Genomic DNA, 20,357 nt, shown 5'->3' with positions numbered 1-20,357 from the left:
CTGGCACCTCCTCCTGTTGCCTCTTCCCCCACGGCCCACAGCAATACCACATCTACGGTGCGTCTCCCTTATTCATTTTGTTCATCTCTTTCCACTAGAGTGCAAACTCCTGAGGACAGGGGGTTTTCTTCTGTTTTGCTAATACAGCCCTAGTGGTTGGCATATCATGGACTATCAACAAGTGTTGAATAAATGCATGAATGATGCAAGCCTAGAAGGCCACAAATACCTAAGCAGATGTCACAAAGGAAGAATCCTGAAAAAACATGTGATTAATTGCACTTAAAAGTATCAATGCTAAATCCTAATTAAACATTGGCAGGAGAATACTTGCTCAATAGATGAAAGTGTAAATAAAATATCAGGACAGTCGCAGAAATCCTGAAGTCCAGCTGTGTGTATCTCCCTCAGCATCCATGGATTCCCCCCAAATGAGGAACCGTGGCTCTAACACAGTTATATTTCTGCAAATTCAAGATGATCTCAGGATGACACACTTCCAAAGGTAAGATATCCGCTGCACAAGAACACCAGCCCAAGGTACTCAAGATCTTGCATGAGGGACAAATCCCATGGGCACGTGAGAAGAAGGTGACTCAGCCTCTCAAACACTGTTCTCCTCATGACATTAGCAAACCTCAGCCATTCTCAAAAACCTCAATTGGGACCACCTGTTTGAGGTAAGACAGCTCACCATTTTTAAAGGGTAACTATATAGTATTTTTTTGGTTAAATGGCTTTGGAAAAAAAAATCATTAGACTTTCAGAAGTATTTTACGCAAATAAAAAAATTATTACAATGTTATAGAGCCAAGACTATCTCCATAAAAACTTTTGCTTTTCAGATGATGTGGATGCTCGCATTCAGTTTTGTAAAACCACGTTTGTCTTATTCCCCATGTGTGTTCTGGTCCTGGCGTCCTGAGGCAGCCATCTATCTGTCAGCCATGTCCTTCCAGCGTCCAGATCACACATGGCACCTAGAAGGCACGCAGAACGCAGTGCCGAACAAATGGCTGCTTGAAAGACGAGCAGCTGCGTTTACAAACTGTCATTGCAAGCACTGTGCCTTGTGCTTGTTATGTATAAAGATGACAAAGAACCCTGAATGTGGTTTAACTAAAATATGGTAGCAAAGGCTTCCAAGGTAACAGGAGACCGCCTCGGAAAAGGTGAGTCGCACAGGCTGCGACCTCCTCACCTGGTCCTCTATCAAGCTGTAGAGATCTTGGCAAGCTCACCTCTTTGGTCTCAGATCCCTCAATGATAACAACATGGGAATGATAATGGACCTTGTTCACAGTGCTGCCCAGGCAAGGGGAGGCACACACTGCACACAGCAGTTTGTCCAGCAGCACCCAGCAGCGCCCAGACGCCCTCCTACCTGTAGGAGCGCCGGCTCTGATCCTCCCTGTCCTCCAGGAATTGTGGACGTTGACTCTGCAGCTCCAGTTCCTCCTGGGATGACTCCTGGATCAGACGAGTGGTCTAAAATTTAGCAGAAGTATAAAGCAGACTACCTGAATACCTATAAATAAATGCAAAACAACTAACAACTAAGGACATGAATGTTTATAAATGCAGATTCAAAGGAGAAACTTATTTGGTTAGGTTAATAATAAAAGTCTTTCATACCAATTTTATTATTTTCTATTATTAATTTGCTTTGATACAAAGTTTAACCAAGTATGAAATTGGTCTTTCCTTATTTGTTTATACTTCTTAGTAAGAGATTCCTCACCTGCTCTACTCTTACTGAGAGTGAATCAAAGTCCTACTACCTCACTTGTCAGAAAACCACAGGGAGAGAAAGCATGTTCCCCGCCTCGGGAGAAATAGCATGCCCGTGGGGAGCAGTCCTGTCAGCCCCATCCCTTCCTGACACAGGTATGGCGACCCAGCTGCCCCAGCGGGAGCTGAGTAAAGATCTAGTGCAGGATGTCTGACTCGTCCAGAAAGTACTGATGCTCACAGGACAGAGGGGAGCTGACCTTGAGAACATGTAGAACAGGCCAGGACTGAACAGCAAGAGCCTACCTGTCATGGCAACTTGCTCACCTGACTTCTGCCATGAGCACCCTGGGTGCGTGCACAGCTGTATTCAGAGGCTCTGCAGCGAAGGGCAAGCCACCACCACATGGCATGCTCCCCGCTGCCCAGATTCAGCATCTGAATGACGTGCTTTCTACTCTACGAAAATGTGCTCTGAGGGTCCAGGAGAAGCTACCAACAGTGGCCCTGTTCTCTTTCAATGGTGGCTTGTAAAGAATGAAAACAGTTGATTAGAGGCGCCTGGGGGGCTCAGTTAGTTAACACCTTCAACTCAGTTCATGATCCCAGGCTCCTGGGATCGGGCCCCATATCAAGATCCCTATTCAGCAGGGAGCCTGCTTCTCCTTCTCCCTCTACCTGCTGCTTTGCCATCTTGTGCATGCATGCACGTGCGTGCTCTCGCTAATAAATAAAATTTTTTAAAAAAAGAAAACGATTGTCCAATCATTTCCATGTCTATTGAAACTTTCCCAAAAATTGGAAAATCAAAACCAAAACCAAAATTTAGATGTTTCCAACTAGACTGAGTAGAAATTTTAAATCATGTGTTTGAATATTTATTTTTAGTATGTCAGCATTCTTAGTATTTTCATGCTAAGGTTCCACATATAAGATTCCACCAATAAAACCATTTAGGCCATGTCACTAAAGCAACATAATACCCTTCAATTTATTACATGATGCTTTACTGACTTCCTGACTTATAACCCAAAGGTAAAATCTTATGTCATGGAGTAAGTCTTTAAGTAAAATATAAATGTTTGAAGGGAAAAGACGTGTATGTGAGCATCTCAGCCTCCCAGATGATGCAATCACCGTGGCCACAAGAAGTCAGCACATCCTTCTACATAAGCAGAATGAGCATGAGTACAGTGACAAGTAAAACAGAATGTGCCAGCCAACGACAAGCGCCCCTCCCATGGACACTCACTACGTTCATAGCATCAGAGCTGGGGACCTGCAGTAGGTTCTGCTGATGGAAGCTGGTGGATAGGGCTTGAGATTCCAGTGTGCTGGAGTCCTGCAGCTGCTGGACGGGTGCAAACGGGGTCGGCTGACTATACGTATCAGTCACGGTAAAGCCTGAAACAAAACAAAAAATATGAGTTTGACAAAAAATACAACAGTCACACCAAAAAAAGACTAAAAAGTTGGCTTTACAGATGAAGATTTCTGCCTTCTGACTTAGAATCAGGGTTAGCTTTTCCCAGCAGGCCCTAAGAACGTGTACCCACACCCCTGTTGCACAGGCTCCCAGACGAGCCGGCCATGTGCGGCTTCCCCCACCCCTACTTGTATTCAGTCACTGTCTCAGCCACAAACGACATGCAGATGGTCACTATAGGTACTTCCAGACAACCCAAGCCCACCGCAAACAGCACACGCACATACATATGCACACGCACACATGAGCAATCCAGGCCAAAAGTTATTGGCTGAAATGATCAATTTCAGAAGGGCCTGAAAACAAACATGTAGGCTGCTATAAAATCCAGCCGCCCCTGGAGCAGCTTGCCTCAATGCCCACATGGGACCCGTCACTGACCCTGCGACAAGCCGGCCTGTTCGAAGGACTGCTGTGCTGGCGCCTGCTCCTCAAACTGGTCCATGTGCCCTTGCAGAGTGGGCGGGGCCACGAATCTGTCTGAGATAAAGATGCAGACAGAAGGGGAGTCATCGATTTCCAACACAGTGAGATCTACCACTCTGTCCAAAAGGATATATTAGTGAGTTTTCAAACACTAGCTTCCTCATTTTGAAAAGACAATAGGGTGGCAATTTATATATATATATATATATATATATATATAATTTCATTTTATACATTTATATTTTAATTTATTATTATAAATAATTTACTTACTCATAATAAATTAAATAATATTAAATAATATGACTAATAATGTGTTAAATATATGTCTATATAAAAATAAGTATATAATTTATGTTTTTTATATATGGGGTATACTATAAGGCATTATCTCTGTACTTGGAGAATATCACTTCACAGTTTATAACTTAGACATTTTTCTGTAGGGAAACACACTGAGTACAATTACATTCAAGAACTATTTAAAACCTTGTGGCAACATAGAGGATAAAAAGCACAAAATCCTGCTCACGGACTACACACATTTGGGATTTCCATCACACAAACAGTAAACTGGCCAGCAAATTGTCTGTTAGCAGGCATGTACGAGACAGGGAGCCTGTGCCATACACAAATCACTACGACCCCAGGCTCACTGTCTACACTAGAGCCGATGTCTTTCTCCACAAGATTCCACTGATGAGGACAGCAATGGTTGGATCAGGGCCTGACCCCGCTGCAGACAGTGACAAATGGCTCACACACCCGCACAGGGCTGTGAATCAGACGTGCGGTGTGTGATGACAGAATGCTAGTGACCAGACAGATGTGTACGTACTGAAAACGAAAGCTATTCTCAACATATGAAAGGAGAAGAGTAGCCTACAAAGAAAGCGTGTGTGGAAGGGTCCTATTTCTGTGATTCTCTATCACAGCAAACCCGCGCGGGCGTACACACACGGCACAAACTGTGCTTTAAAGTCAGAGAGATACCAATACAGACTGGAGTGAGCATAATCAGCTGCAAAACCATATGATTGTTGTAAAAGTTAGAACTTCGGAAATATTTGCCTTCATCTGCTTCCAGAGGTTGATGTGTCAACTGCTGACCAAGTCCCGGATCTTCCGTGCGCACGACCTGCTGGGGCTCCAGGTCTAGCATGGCCTCGGGGTCTGTGGTGCCTGCCGCCGCCGCTTGCTGCAGCTCTTCGCTCTCAACCTCCACCTGCATGTGTGTCGAGACGTGCATGCTCTGATGGTCCACAGCACTGTCATCTATCGAGGAGGCTTGCTGATGCTGCTGGAGCTGCTGGGCAAGCTCGTATCTTCAAAACATCAACGACAATCCGCACAGTTAGGTGCTGTCAAAATTTACTCCTAGGAAGTACTGTTGTGCAAGCCGCAATTTATTAGATAACATTTTAAGAAAACTATTTCATTTGAAGCCATGGTGGCAATCCAGTTGAAATTAAATGCTATTAATAACTCTAAAGGAAAATCATGTTCCCTTAAAACAGGGGCTTTCACAGATTATAGGGACATGAAAGCAGCAAAGAGAGGATGAAGGACAACACACAGCAGAATATTTAAAATTTAAAAAGAAAATTAAAAAGATATGTTTCAAAGTAAAGCTGTCCTAGTTCAAAATTAAAACTAAAATTCATTCTGCAATGAGTTAAAGTATACAGAAAAAGCACTGAACAAAGTAAGATAGCACCTTTACAGATGGATTTCAATATTATAAACAAATGTGGTGCATAGATTGGGGGCAGAGTCCTATGACCTGCTGTCCCTCACAGTCTGGGGCCACAGACACCATATTTGACCAACGATCTATTGCATGACAGAACCCTGACTAGGAGGCATATATGTGGCTACTCCTAATTTCTGCAAAACCATTATTCACATTCATTTTTTTTTCATTATTCACATTCATATTGCTGTTACATATAGTAGATATGTCCAGTATATTTCCATTGAGGTCAACAATTTCCCAAAGTGAAAAATGAACAATAAATTCAGTGAATGAATCAAAGAACTTTAAAAAAGCAGCTCAATTACCTGATTAATAGGCTGCACAGTACCTGAGACATCAACGGTCTGTTCCCCTCTTGAAGATACCAGGGTCAGACGCAAATACACTCCACCATCTGCCTGATTCCAGAATCTTATGTCTACTTAGAATTCCATTCTTAGTTCCAAACAAAATCTTTCTTCTTCATTTTCTAATATCAAAAACAGTCACCCCTCAACTACTGTTACTGAGGAAGGGGAAACAAAAATGTAATAAAAATAGCCGAGTATTAAAACATACATCGTGACACCTTTACTATGATGGTGACTGCAGCAGTGCCAAGATGTTCACTCAGGGCTTCTTCATGACTCCCCAAAGGATGGGAGGAGATTGTCTTGTGTGGTAACTGATAGAAGCTTTTTTCCTATACTTGTACTACTTTCTATACTTTTACCTTTTATACTTATTTTTAATATAAGCGTGTATGGTATTTTAGGAATTCCTAACACTTTGAACAAAGGGATGAAACACTGAAGCGCCTCGCTGCTTGCAGGTGGGTTCAAGAACACACAATCTATAGGAGAACACCCAGCAGCAGCCAATGCAACACTTCACCTAATAGAGGTGACCTAGCCAAAAACAGCTGACCTACTTCCCAGAAATTCTACTACTTGGCTGCCAAGTCCATAAACTAGGCCTTCAGCGTGGACTCCCACACTACCACGGCGAGTGCACGGGCTTAAAAAGCCCTGAATTCCTGATAGAGACAAAGTATTACTCACATGCCAATGGGCCAGGTCATGTCCCAGGTCAACCCCTCTCAGCATGTACTACTGCTCTTAGGCACCTAGTATAGCAATCAGGGAGCACAGTACCCCAAACATCTAGGCACCAGGAATTCCCCAGTACAAATGCTTGTGAAGCCATCATTTCCTCCATAAAATGCAGGAAAGTATAAACTGGATATAAAACTGGCAAGAGTCCCCCACAGTGACACCACCAATATCATACTCCAGCAGTTCCACTTCTCAGTGCACGAATCAATTATGCCAAGATCAAAGAAGACAATTCTCTGTCCTAAGTGCTTAGACATCCAGAGGGATAATACCATTCTCACAGTTAGCTTATTCTACCATTTGGGGTTTGGTTTTGTTGGTAATATCAGGCAGAGATATCTGGGTTAAAATAGTGCCTGGAAGTAAATTTTCTGGACCAGAAGGTTTAATATTCTCTTATGGCAGACCTAGTGACTCTTAGTTTCAAAGTTACCTTATCTAGGCTTTCCATTACAATACAGACTCCTGTGGCATCACAGAAACACACATGAACAAGCTCCAGATACAGCCAGTGTCTATAAGGGCTTCTCAGCTCACCTTCATTTAGAGATGAGATGGGCCTTCTAATCAAGTAAAAATGTAACTTAATTTTAACAATGGATTTATGTGATAGCTAAAACATATGTTCTTAGTTAACAACACAGAATGATCATTCAGATATGAATGATTGCCTAGAAATCCCAAGGTTGACTGACTAGGATTTTCCTTTTGGCAGTCTTCATGACCTAATTATCCCAGCCATGGTTTATTTAGCATTTCAGTTACTACTACCTGTTTTAAGAGAACTTAAAAAGCATCTAGCTCAATATAGACTACTTCAATATTATATTAAAAATAAAAGCATTAATGTTCTAGTCTGCAGCTCTTAACAGATTCTTAGACAATGACATGAAAGTTTCCTGAGCCCATACTCCTCAAGCTAGATGGAATAATACAGGAATTAAAGACAATTATTTCTTAAAAACACTGTCTACCACCATCTGGGAATTACAGATTACTAAAAAGTGACCATCAGAATTATACCTACCTATGGGTTTTCATGTGCTTTTTGCAATTTAGTGAGGTCTTAAATGTTTTCTGGCAATAGGGACACATATAGGGACGAAGGTCATTATGGATACCCATATGTCGCCGTAAGCTACCACCAGTAGTGAAAGCTCCATTACATATCAGACACTTGAAAGATTTTAGTCCCGTGTGCGTTCGGACGTGTGCTTTGAGCACTCCTGCAGAAACAAAGCCTCTTCCACACTGAGAACATTTAAAAGGCTTTTCACCTGTATGTGATCTAAAAAGAATAAAAATTTTCATGAATAAGCTTCTTACAACTTTATAATGCTTTATACTCTATTGTGCACTAGTACATTCTTTCACTTGGGCACCACTTTCTGAAGCTAAGCAGTGAGAACACCCGAGATTCAGAGAGCTCGAGTGACTTGCCTGAAGCCACACAGGGAGGGGGCACACAGCAGAGACAAAGCTGTATCGCAAGCCTGCCCCTAAGTTCTAAGCAGTTTCATGACATTTCACCATCTCTTGGGACCGAGTTTTTGCTTTCTTTCCACTGTTGCTAGCACACAGCATTCAACTTAATGCTGATGAACACAACTGAAACACTGCTAAAGTAATTGTAATGCAACAAACCAAGTACTTTTCTGACACGTCCTAGAAACTGCAAACACTGAAATATAAGAGGGGTGTACGTAAAACTCAGTGACAATTTCTGGGTAAAATATTATAATCATGACACTAAAGAATGAAAACATCAGTCACCAATAAATACTTTGGGGTCAAATGAGATATTTTAAATACCAAAAGCTGACACTACCATCGTTTAAATTTCTACAAGTCACCAGCTCACTAAGTCACTGGATTTGCTCTACATTCCCATTTCTGAATCTGTTACCTTACCTGATGTGTTGTTTAAGGTGGCAAGATTTTTTATATGCACGATGACAGTAAAAACACTTGTACGGTCTATCTGCTTCGTTTACAAAATTATTATTAAAATAACTTTGAAAAAACTGGTTTCTTGGAATGGGCTGGATAAGACCTACAAACCAAAAGAAAATCAGGAATAATTCACTGTTAATGCTACTAAAAAAGTTAAATGTCAAAAAGCAACTGCTTTCCCCAGAAGATGAAGGTTTTGAGGAGTTACAGTCTAGATTGCAGTGTTGCCGCTAAGTGCTATCTTAACTGTGTTAGGTATTGGCTATTTTTTAAAAGCCCATTGGGAAACACAGTTAATATAAGACAGATATTTTCCAACACAAGGAGTATCTGTATGCTGCAGCTACTTCCTTTGGTCTTAGAGCCAATTTTTAATGGATTCCTACATTTAATGGCATGGAATCTAAATAAACTATATCCCAAAATGTAGGTTCATCAGGATAGTAAATCCTTTATTTGTTCAGTATACTGTTCCCTAAGCACCATAATAAACTCAAACCACAAATGGTCCTAACATGATCTTTTGTCCTAAAAATGAGTCAGCTTTCCCATAGCCATTTTATTAAAGGATTATCTGTGAACGGCAAAAGTACTAAGTATTAGTATTTAATAGTATTTAAGTATTTCGGGTTTTACATACTTTCAATAAAGGAAGAATCCCCTTAGGTTGCCTATGTAATAAACATGTCTTGATCAAGCTGTTGAGTTCAAAACGCAACTCAGGACAAATGTCCACCTGAGCCATTTGAATTACTTCACATTTACCTGGAGCATTAAGAGGAAGACTTCACCATCAGCTCCCTGACAGCATGCTGCCTGCCAGGATCCAGGCCCACTCCCAACCTCCCTGCTCACTCACTCCCCGTGCCCTTACTCCCAGCAAGGATTCTTAGAGGCCCTCTTAGCATGCTGCCGGCTCTCCCTGATAGCCCAGGCTACAGCTCAATTCTTTGCCCCAAAACCTACTTCTCCCTGAATTCTCCTGTTGTATGTGAAAACAACCCTCCTCCCAGTCATACGGGGCCCGGTGTTCCAAAATTTTCCCCGTCTCATTAAGTAATTTGCCAGTCGAACTTCTCCAATGCCTAGTACACCTGTTTCCCCATCTCTATTCCCACGGCCAATGATCTCAAACAGTGGAGAGCAAAGTCACACAACTGGAGAGGACTCAGTAGCTCCACAAAGTCACCCCCATATCAGACTGAAGTTAACAGACCCACATTTCCTGACACTTGCATCAGAAGCCCATTTGGTTTTCTTTTTTTTTTTTTTTTAATTTATTTATTTATGATAGTCACAAGGAGAGACGGAGAGAGAGGCAGAGACACAGGCAGAGGGAGAAGCAGGCTCCATGCACCGGGAGCCCGACATGGGATTCGATCCCGCGTCTCCAGGATCGTGCCCTAGGCCAAAGGCAAGCGCTAAACCGCTGCGCCACCCAGGGATCCCCCCATTTGATTTTCAACGAGAACTCAGAGCCCTCTCCCTTGGGATCTGTGTTCGATCCACACAACACAAACCCTAAAATTGCCACTTTCCCCATTTCATAAGTGTCCTGGAGCAGTAGGGCTGAATCAACACTGTTCAGAAACGTCCTCTCTCCAGCAGCCCCAACGCCATCCTATGCTGCCCAGCTCCTTCCTAGTGACTCCACTCCCGCTCAAAACAAGCAGCTTGAGTCACCCTTCCCAGAACCCACATACTGAATCTGACAGAGACAAACACCACAATGATGCCAGCCCCCAAATCACTGTTCTGCTCAACCTTCTCCTTACTTATGAACTAAGCCATGTGCTCACACGCCTTCAATGGCTCACAACCACAACTGCTCAGCATGGCATCTGACACCCACTGGCTCTCCATCTCCACCTACCCACCGACCTTTCATCTCCTCCCTATCTCTGTGCTCCTGCTATGTTCTGAACAACCCCAGCACCTGTCGCTGCTCCTTCTCCTGTCCCTTTTCCCCACTCCACTGGCTATAACTTGAGCACGGGATGTGCCTTGAGCCTACAACGCCCGCCAAGGAGGACAGATAATGTGACCAAATAAATAAATGCTCCTACCCTCAGCGTCTAGAAAATTAGGGACTGACGGAAAGCAACACACACAAATCCAGTAGTTATGATCACTGGTCATCTACTGTGTTTAAGGAACTATGTTAAGTTGTAGGAAGAGAACAGAAAGCTAATGTGAGTATTCTCCAAAATGGCAACCAAAGAGAGTGACATCCCAGTCACTACTCGGCTTAAGAAGCTGTGATGTTCATAAGAGGTCTCATTGGTAAAGCACAACGGCAACTCTCAGGCACAATTATTTGGAATTTTATGCAAATAGGCTCAATAACTATTACCTAAAAGCACCACTGAATTAAAATTATAAAGTCCAAATAAATAATATCTGTTAATCCATTTTCTTGCTCTTGATCTTATCGGAATGCATGGTTTCTAAGAAAAACACCAATAAAAAAATTTTAAAGCTCTAAAATGAACTGTACAAATATGTACATTTGAGATTAATTTTATGTGCTTTATTAGATAATATATACATTAAAAAGCAACAAGAAAAATATGGGAAAATGAAAATAATTTTTAGCAACTAGTTATACAAATTACATAAATTTATGGAAATAGGTAAATTAAATGGAATTCAGAGAGTAATTTTCAAAAAGTAAAAGTCCTCCAGTGGTTGTCTTATACCTATTTTATTGGGGAAAAAGTAAGACACTTCACAAATAAGAAAACAAACTACTTCTTTTGCCATTTCGCCTACCAAAAAAGAATATGCCAGTTAATGAAGTCAGAATTTGAGGTGTGTAGAAATGCGAAGCTCACTAGATGGCACGGCTGTGTGGTTCAGCAGGAGCTGTCAGGCCTGTACCTGTGCTTGCTCCATTAGACAGATGAGCCCGTGTGGCTGGCCCACAACATCCAGCCTTCACTGAGCAGCCACCAGATGCCAGAATCTGACCGAGAGCCCTCACACTGGCTCTCTGCACCGGGCCTCAGGGCTCCCAGCCTTTCTGAGGCCCACTCTGGGTGTCACGCCCACTCTGGCACAGGGTCCCCCTCCAGCACCTGCCTCTGCAGCAACACCCCCAAGCTCCCATTGTTCCCCACACAACTCTTTCTCCCATGGCTCCTGGAATCTACATTTTCTGTCATAAACAGCAACTTCACAGAATGTCTAGTTCATCATTTCCTTTCCGTAACAGTGAGTCTAACGGCCAACAGCAAGTCCCTTGAAGCTGGCACTGTCACTCCTAGTGATTGCTTCCCTGCGTTGAAGAGCGCTAGTCCGGCACCCTGGCCTGGCTTGCGCCTCCCACCCTGACATCACTTCCTTCCCAATCCTGCTTGCAACTCCATTAGCTGGGTCCCTTCTTCCAACCGCTTGCCAACCCACTCACATACAGCCTACAAGTCCTCTGGCCCCTTCTCAAATAATTAGGAAGCTCCTAAAAAAAAGAAACAAAAGAACCTGCTCTCAGAGATAACCATAAATAACAGTTGTATATATTCTAACAAAAGAGTTTGTTATAAATACAAGCAGGATCCAGGGCCTAGTTATACCTCATAAATACATTTACCATCCTTCTAAGTCAGTACACAGGACATTATCCTCATCATCCTTCAGATGTCTGCAAGGAATTTCACTAGACCAAGATATCCAGTTCACTGCACACACTTTTGATAAATATTTCTAGTGCTTCTAACTGTCCACTGCCACAACACTGCAATAAACAAACCAGTCTACACAACCGTTTACCTTAGTGATTCCCACCCTCCCCCAACCTGTGGAATTACAAGCTCTAGGGTGGTGTCCAGGCGTAAGTATTAGAAATAGATCCCTAAATGAATTCTGAGCCCTTTGAAAGTTTGGGGGGAGAGGGGGAGGTTGCCTTCGTTTGAGCTAATTAAGGCACTAAAATAACAGGACTCATTTTTTCAGTTATTTTTTCACTTCTAGTAATTTTACAAATACGAAGCTCTGCTACAAAGTTAGCCTACCTATAAGGTCTCAATCTTTGAAGAAAGAAATTAAGGGTGAATTAAACATACATAAATGTCCTATGGTCTTAGTGAGATTATGTCATCTCTACTAGATCATTAGTCTATATATATATATGTGTGTGTGTGTATATATATATATATATATATATATATATATATATATATATATGACATGTTAAGGAAACTACTATTCTCAAAGAAAGTCACAGAACAAATTCTGGTTGATTAATTTTGTGTCTTAAAAACAAACTGGAAATGTCCTTAAAAATTCCAAAATTCCAGGGCACCTGGGTGGCTCAGTCATTTACCTCTGTTGGTTTCAGCTCAAAGTTATGATCCTCAGACCTGTATCAGGCTCTGCCCTCAGCATGCAATCTGTTTGGGATTCTTTCCCCCTAACCCTCTGCCCCTCCCCCTCCTCTCTAAATTAATTAATTGATTATTGACTGATTGAAAAAATCTAAATTCCTTCTATTATAAAAGAAGAGAAAGCTTTATCTTGTTACAGTGTTTATCTCGTTACTTAAGTCTTAGAACTTTCACATATTATAAATAGTAAGAAAATGCAAATACAGTAAAATAACAAAATGATGACAAACATAACACACATTATATGTCCTAACACATAAAATAAATTGTGAGGTTAGACAAATGTGTTTAACAAAAGATAAATGCTCTAATACCAATTTAGTTAAAACACAAATATAAACTTGGAAAATCAATCATTACAGCCCTGAGGTTTAAAATAATAATCAAAGCCTGACTTACTTGCAGAGAGAAGATACTTTAAATATTTATGCTACACAAAATGAAAAACTAGTGATACTATACTCATACACACAGAGACAAGTAGTCATACATATGAGAAAACAGTGACTTCTTTATATCCGTCTCCGATTTGAACACTGAGAACTACAGATCAGAATCTCTTTCCCCCCAGTTTTATTGAGAAATAACTGGCACACATCACTGTAGAAGTTTAAGGCCTGACATCTACTGTGACATGGTTACCACAGCTCAGCAAACATTTATCCTCTCGTAAAAGATCCATAAAAGATCCAATTCAAGGAAAAGAGAGAAGAGAAACAGAAAAAGCATCTCCTTGCAACAAGCACTCTCAGGATGTACTACCTTCCCAAGTTTCCTGTACATCACATGCTGTGTCACCATAGCACACATCCCATCCCTGGCACTTATTTATCTTACAGCTGGAAGTTTGCATCTTTTGACCCCCTGCCTCCAATCCCTCCACTTCCTCCCCTCCTCTGGTAACCACAAGTTTCACCCCTTGTTCTAAGTGTCTCTTTTTGTTTTTTCTTCTTTTTAGAGTCTACATATAAGTGACATCATACATATTTGTCTTTCTCTGACTGGTTGCTCTTAGCAAAATGCCTTCACGGTTCATCCGTGTTGCTGCAAATGGTAGGATTTCCTCATTTTTTAATGGATGAATAGTATTCCAAAATTTCTTTACCCATTCATCCATCAATGAGATTGTTTCCATCTCTTAGCTATTGTAAATAATTCAGCTGTGAACATAGGGGTGTTTCCTTTGGATATATTCCTACAAGGAGAATTGCTACGTCATATGGTAGTTCTATCTTTAATTTTCTGAGAATCCTCTATACTTTTTTTCCATTGTGGTTATGCCTATTAACAATTCCACCAACAGTACACAAACTTTCCCTTTTCTCCACATGCATGTCAACATGTCATCTTTTGTCTTTTTGATAATGGCCATTCTAACAGAGATGAGGTGATGGTATCTCACTGTGGTTCTAATTTGCATTCCCTAATGACTAGTGACGGTGACCATCTTTTCATGTACCTTTTGGCCTTCTGACAATCTTCTTTGGAGAAAACTCTACAGGTCCTTTAGTCATTTTTTTTTTTAATTTTTAATTAATTAATTGTTGCCATTGAGTTACAGGAGTTTTAAAATATATTTTGGATATTAACATTTTATCAGATACACTGATTACAGATGTTTTCTCCCATTCCATAGTCTGTCTTTTCACTTTATCGATGGTTTCTGTTGCTGTGCACAAACTTTTTAGTTTGATATAGTCCTACTTACTTTTTATTTTGTTGCTGTGCTTTAGGTGTCATATACAAAACATCATGATCATGACCTATATCAAGAAGCTTTGTCATTGTTTTCTTCTAGAACTTTTATAGTTTCAAGACTTACATTTAAGTCTAAGGGGTGTAAGATAAGGGTCTAGTTTCATTCTTCTACATGTGAATATCCAGTTATCCCAGCACCATTTATTAAAGAGACTATCTTTTCTCCATTGAATGTTCTTGGCTCTCTTGTCAAATATTAGTTAACCATATATGCTTGGGTTTATGTTTGGGCTCTCCATTTTATTCCATTGGTCTATTTGTTTTTTTGCTAATAACACACTGCATCAATGTCTACAGCTTTACAGCAGTATGTTGAAACCAGGAAGCATGACATAACCTGCTTTCTTCTTCTTTCTCATGACTTTTTGTGGCTATTTAAGTTCTTAATGGTTCCATATCAATTCTAGGAATGTTTTTTTCTACTTCTATAAAAATCATCATTGGAATTCTGATAGGACTGCACTGAATCCACAGATGGCTTTGGCTCTATGACATTTTAACAATGTTAATTCTTCTAGTCCATGAACATGGGATACTTTTCCATTTATTTGTATCTTCTTCAACTTCTTACATTAGTGCCTTTTAGTTTTCAGGTAGAGATTTTTTTCCTCCGTGGCTATATTTATTCCTGAGTATTTTACTGATTTGGATGCTACTCCTCTAGCTGGGACTTCCAGCACTATGTTGAATAGGAGTGGTGAGAACGGGTACCCTTGTCTTGTTTTGATCTTAGAGGAAAAGCCTTTATTTACCCTTTTACCATCAAGAATATTGTTAATGGTAGTCTTATCATATACGGCTTTTATTATGTTGAGACATGTTCCTTCTATGCCTATTTTGTTAACATTTGTTATCATGACTAGATGTCGAATTTTCTCAGATGTTTTCTATTGCGATCATAAGATTCTTTTTATTTCATTCTGTTTATGTAATGTATCACTTGATTGAATTGTGTATGTTAAACCATCCTTGCATCCCTGTGATAAATTCCAACTAATTATGGTGAATCTTCCTTTTAATGTGCTGAATTTGGTTTCACACTATTTTATTGAGAATTTTTGCATTTAAGTTCATCAGGGATATTGGCCTGTAGTTTTCTTTTCTAGTAGTGTCCTTTTCTGGTTTTGGTATGATGACAATGACTTTGGGAATGTTCCTTCGTCTGAATTTTCTGGAAGAGTTTAAGAAAGAACATTGATGTTAATTCTTCTTTAATGTTTGGTAAAATTCACCAGTGAAGTCATCTGATCCTGGGCTTTTCTATGTTGACAGACTTGATTATTACGAATTTGCTAAGATGTTTTGTTGTGGCCTAACATATAGTATATCCTAGAAAATATATGATGTGTACTTGAGAAGAATGTGTGTTCTGCTGTTGTTGGTTAGAATGTCCTGCATATGCCTGTGAGATCCATCTGGTTTATAGTGTTGGTCAAATCTGCTGTTTCCTTACTGATTCTCCATCTGAATAATCTGTCCATTGTTGAGAGTGGAGTATTAGATTCCTCAATGATTACTGTATTACTATTTCTCCTTTTAGCTGTCCTTTCCTGCTTTATATATTTAGGTAGTATTTCCATGTTGAATGCACAAATATTTACAATTATTGTATCTTCTGGATATATTGATCTGTTTATCATTATATAAGGACCTCCTTTGTCTTTTTTTTTTTTTTTTTTACCATTTCTACTTTCAACTCTATTTTGTCTAAAAAATAAAAATAAAGAATTAACAAAGTCTATTTGGTCTGATGCAAGTATAACTATCCCTGCCTTTTTTGGTTACCATTTGCTTGAAATGTTTTTTTCCATCCTTTACTCTCAGACTATGTGTATTTTTTCAAAGCTAACACGAGTCTCTTGTGGGCAGCATTATCACTGGATCCATTTTGCTATCCTCTCAGCCATTCTATGCCCTTTAATTTGAGGATTTAATCCATTTACACTTAATTACTGATAAGTAAGAACTAACTAACGCCATTTTGTTAATTGTTTTCTGGATCCTATGTTCTTTGTTTCCTATTTTGCTGTCCATTTTGTGCTTTAATACCTTTTGGTAACAGTATGTTTTAATTTCTTTATCATGCTCTTTTGTGTAATTCCTATAGGATTTTCCCTTGTGGTTACCATGGGGCTTACACAGACTATCTTAAACTTATAATACCCCATTTTAAATGGATAATAACTCCAACAGAATTCACAAATTTTATATTTTAACTTCTCCTCCCCCCTCACATTTTAGGTTATTGCCACAATTTATGAGTTTTTTATACTATGTAACAAAAGATTACAGTAACTACTTATGGTTATTTTTACTCTCTTCTCTTTTTTTAAACTTTTTTTTTAACTTTTAAACAAGAGTTGTAATTAAGTATGCACAAGTATTACCATATTGCAGAATCTAACTATGACTGCATGTTTATCATTACCAGTGAGATTTAGGTTACTTTTTTATGTTTTTATGATGCTAATTACTGTTCTTTTACTTCCACTCAAAAAAATCCCTTCAGCACTTCTTATAAGGTCTGGTGGTAATGAACTCTCTCAGCTTTTTATGATGGTAATAATGAACTCCCCCTGATTATTATGATCACCTTGACTCTAATACCTCCCCAGTCTACACATTATTGTATTTAAAATTTAGCTCTTAAATTAGAAGAAAAAACATTTAGAGTATAAGACAGCATGTCTAGTAAAATATAATCCCTAACATATAATAAACTTAGCAATATTCAAGTTTAGTAAAAATTGCTGGTACTTGATAACCACGATACAAAGGCTACTTGAAAATCATGGTGTGCTCTTCCACACTTCTGTGCCTGGGCATGCAGTGGTAATGGGTAGGCAGAGGAAGTGAATTTTATTGAACGCAGCCTGGGTCTAGAAGTCAGAAGATCCAGATTCTAGTTCTACCGTGAATACAAAACTTGTTATATAGCCTCAAAGCAACACTATAACTTCTTCTAGAGCCTAGTTTTTACATCTGTACAAATGAGGAATGTGGAAAAGTTTTGGAATGACTCTTTTTAAGTTCCTATACAGCTCTAAAAGTTTTTATGAGCCTATGATACTATACCACTAACAGTACTTCCTTAATATACAGACTAAAAGACTCAGTATAGTTGTATTAATGCATTCTAATACCTTCCTAAGTGACAGTCTTAGTCTAAAAGACATACTGTGTTTTAGGTAACTAGTCTGAACTAGAACAGCTCATCTCCCAATGAAGTCAAATAATTGTAACTAATCTATACTAAAACCCTGTCATGTTTTATCAAAATCTGTCCCCCCCCCCAAAAAAAAAATCTGTCCCCTAAAAATCTGTCCCCATTACTGAAGTCATATCTTTTCTATAAAGCCCCAAGGAGTTCAGAGTCTAAAAGAGACAGACACAAACATAAATAATAATGAAGTTAAGCATAAAAATAACTATTTACAGTATTTTATGTTTTACAATATGAAGCCATCTCTACAACTCATTTCCCTCATGTGTCTCATTCAGCCTAGACCAAAGGAGAATTCTGCTTCCACTAATTTGGTCCAGGTTTGGTTTCCTAGACATCTGTGAAACCAACAAGTAAAATGTACCCCATTTTAACCTTGGAAAAAATCTACAGTACCAGGATTGTAGGGTAACTCAACTAAGGCTTTACAAACTTAAAGTCAAGAAACGAACACCTGGGTGGGTCTGTGGCTGAGCGTTTGCCTTCAGCTCAGGTTGTGATCCCAGGGTCCTGTGATGGAGTCCTGCATCAAGCTCCCTGCAAGAAGCCTGCTTCTCCCTCTGCCTATGTCTCTGTCTGTCTCTGTGTGTCTCCCACGAATAAATGAATAAAATCTTAAAAAAAAAAAAAAAAAAGAAAGAAACAAACAAACCCACAGATATTTAACCTGATTCGCGGCAACCTAAAAAAACTGGGAATTTGAGAGTAACTCTCAAGAATGAAGAATAATTCTAGGGCAACTAAATAAATGTTAAATCTGTCCTGACTTTCAGAGATTTTTCTGCATTTCAAGAATGGCACAAACCACTGAGAACCTAAAGATTATAGTAAAGATTAAATACACATTAAGTGAAATTGGTTTGTTGCTTTGCTTTGTGAGCTACCAAAAGTGGACAAGGACATCAAAGTATTCTAACTTCCCATGGGAGCTTTGATCAGTTTCTAGACTTTGAACTATTAATACCCTAAGAATCACAGTTCCTCAGAAGCCCAGAAGAACTCAGACACAAAATCATTAGAAAATGATACTTTGGGGAGGATGACCTTTTACTTGTTGTCTGTTTTGGGGTTTTCATTTTTTCTATAGCCAATTATGATAAGCATATTATTCTAGGAAAGATCTATTTCATCTAAATTTTCAAATATGCTAGCTATTTGAACTATACCTAACATATTTAGCTATGTTCTGTTATGCTTTCACTGAACTATAATCAAAGATGTGTCCTATACAATACCTACTTTTGAAAATTTAAAGTTTTTCTATATCCTAGGATTTGATCAACTTTGTTTCATGCATATTTAAAAGACTATGTATTATAAAGATTCTATAAAGCTAACCCCTTGTTATATGTGTACTTCAAATTTTCTTTAGTTTCACTATTTAGTTAAAACAATCTAATTGAGTATCTTACACTATACGATTAGAATTTGAATAGTTCTCTTTTCTTCTAATTTGATGCTACGCTCCTAAAGATTCATGATTGTAGCAGATTATAATTTATATTAATCTAAAATATCTCCTTTATACCATTTAACCTTTATTTATATTAAATTATACTTTCTTGTTAATTTTGTTCACAGACTGGATTATCTTGCCTAAGATAATGAAATACAGAAACTGCATGAAAATATAAGTTTCAGTACAGAATTTAATGAAGTTTCTTTAATTTCATTTAGCACTTACAAAAATCATTTTTCTGAAGATTCTTATAAGCAGTGTTTTCTTTTTAGTTAGTTAACAAAATCCTACTTTACCTTGATTACAATAACACTGAGTCTAAAAAAAAAAGGCCTTAAAAGCTGGCAGGTTTTTTTTTCAGTTCAAATATTAAAGCAGTCATGTAATAATCTGTTACACACTACATAGAGATTTTAAGATAAAAATAACAAAGGACACTGCATATTTCACATAAAGAACACCTGTCCACTTTGACAGTTCTATTGAGGAAGAAATTTTTCTTCAACGAGAACTTACAGACATCTTCACTTCTGCACAGCATTTCTACTATAGCGGTAGTTTATACAGAACTAGGATTTTCATTTTGACTGTGGAGCATACTAGGCCATAAGGCAAAAATGCTGAACAAAAACTACACTAATACCATGCTAAAAACTATGTGGACCGTAATATTTGTATAATCTTTCCAAAGTACAAAGGAGAAGAGAATCTTACCTACGTCAGTTATGAGAATCGGCTCTTGCAAAGGAATATCAGGGACTGGAACGCTGGCCTTGCCGACTCGAACCTTTGCAGGTTTACGCTGGTGCCTCATCTTTCTTAACTCCGTGTGTTTAAAGTGAGAAGCAATGTGAGTCTTCCTATGGCCTGAGGTTCGAAACCTTTTGTCACAGTGAGGACAAGCAAAAGGTCTGACCCCTAAAAAAAATGAAAGTAGACTGTATAACTATTTCAAGAAAATACATCGCAACAATTAATGCCAACATAAAATTCTAGTATTTTAATACTGATTTGACTATTCATCATTTCATGCTTATAATCTCAAGGATATTATAAATCAGAGTTATTTTTCCCTTATTTGCACACAGT

At 39.0% G+C, this 20,357-nt stretch overlaps 1 protein-coding gene across 13 annotated transcripts in view; it reads right to left on the bottom strand.

The window, feature by feature from the left end:
• ZNF236 (zinc finger protein 236) overlaps positions 1 to 20,357 on the bottom strand; it is a 110,537-nt gene that overhangs the window by 42,960 nt on the left and 47,220 nt on the right. For 12 of the 13 annotated variants that reach the window (XM_041739532.1, XM_041739518.1, XM_041739524.1 and 9 more), the window contains 7 exons: positions 19,983 to 20,186; positions 8,405 to 8,546; positions 7,521 to 7,781; positions 4,715 to 4,968; positions 3,599 to 3,697; positions 2,984 to 3,135; positions 1,385 to 1,488 (listed from right to left, as the gene is read on the bottom strand). In XM_041739532.1, the coding sequence (XP_041595466.1) occupies positions 1,385 to 1,488; positions 2,984 to 3,135; positions 3,599 to 3,697; positions 4,715 to 4,968; positions 7,521 to 7,781; positions 8,405 to 8,546; positions 19,983 to 20,186 (1,216 nt within the window). The remainder of the gene's footprint in view (positions 1 to 1,384; positions 1,489 to 2,983; positions 3,136 to 3,598; positions 3,698 to 4,714; positions 4,969 to 7,520; positions 7,782 to 8,404; positions 8,547 to 19,982; positions 20,187 to 20,357) is intronic. The other variant, XM_041739519.1, reaches the window with a different exon arrangement.

Source organism: Vulpes lagopus, chromosome 24 (assembly GCF_018345385.1).
Source record: "Vulpes lagopus strain Blue_001 chromosome 24, ASM1834538v1, whole genome shotgun sequence".
NCBI classification, from domain to species: domain Eukaryota; kingdom Metazoa; phylum Chordata; class Mammalia; order Carnivora; family Canidae; genus Vulpes; species Vulpes lagopus.
The sequence above is the reverse complement of the archived record's forward strand: the minus strand, read 5'-3'. Positions and strand labels throughout refer to the sequence as shown.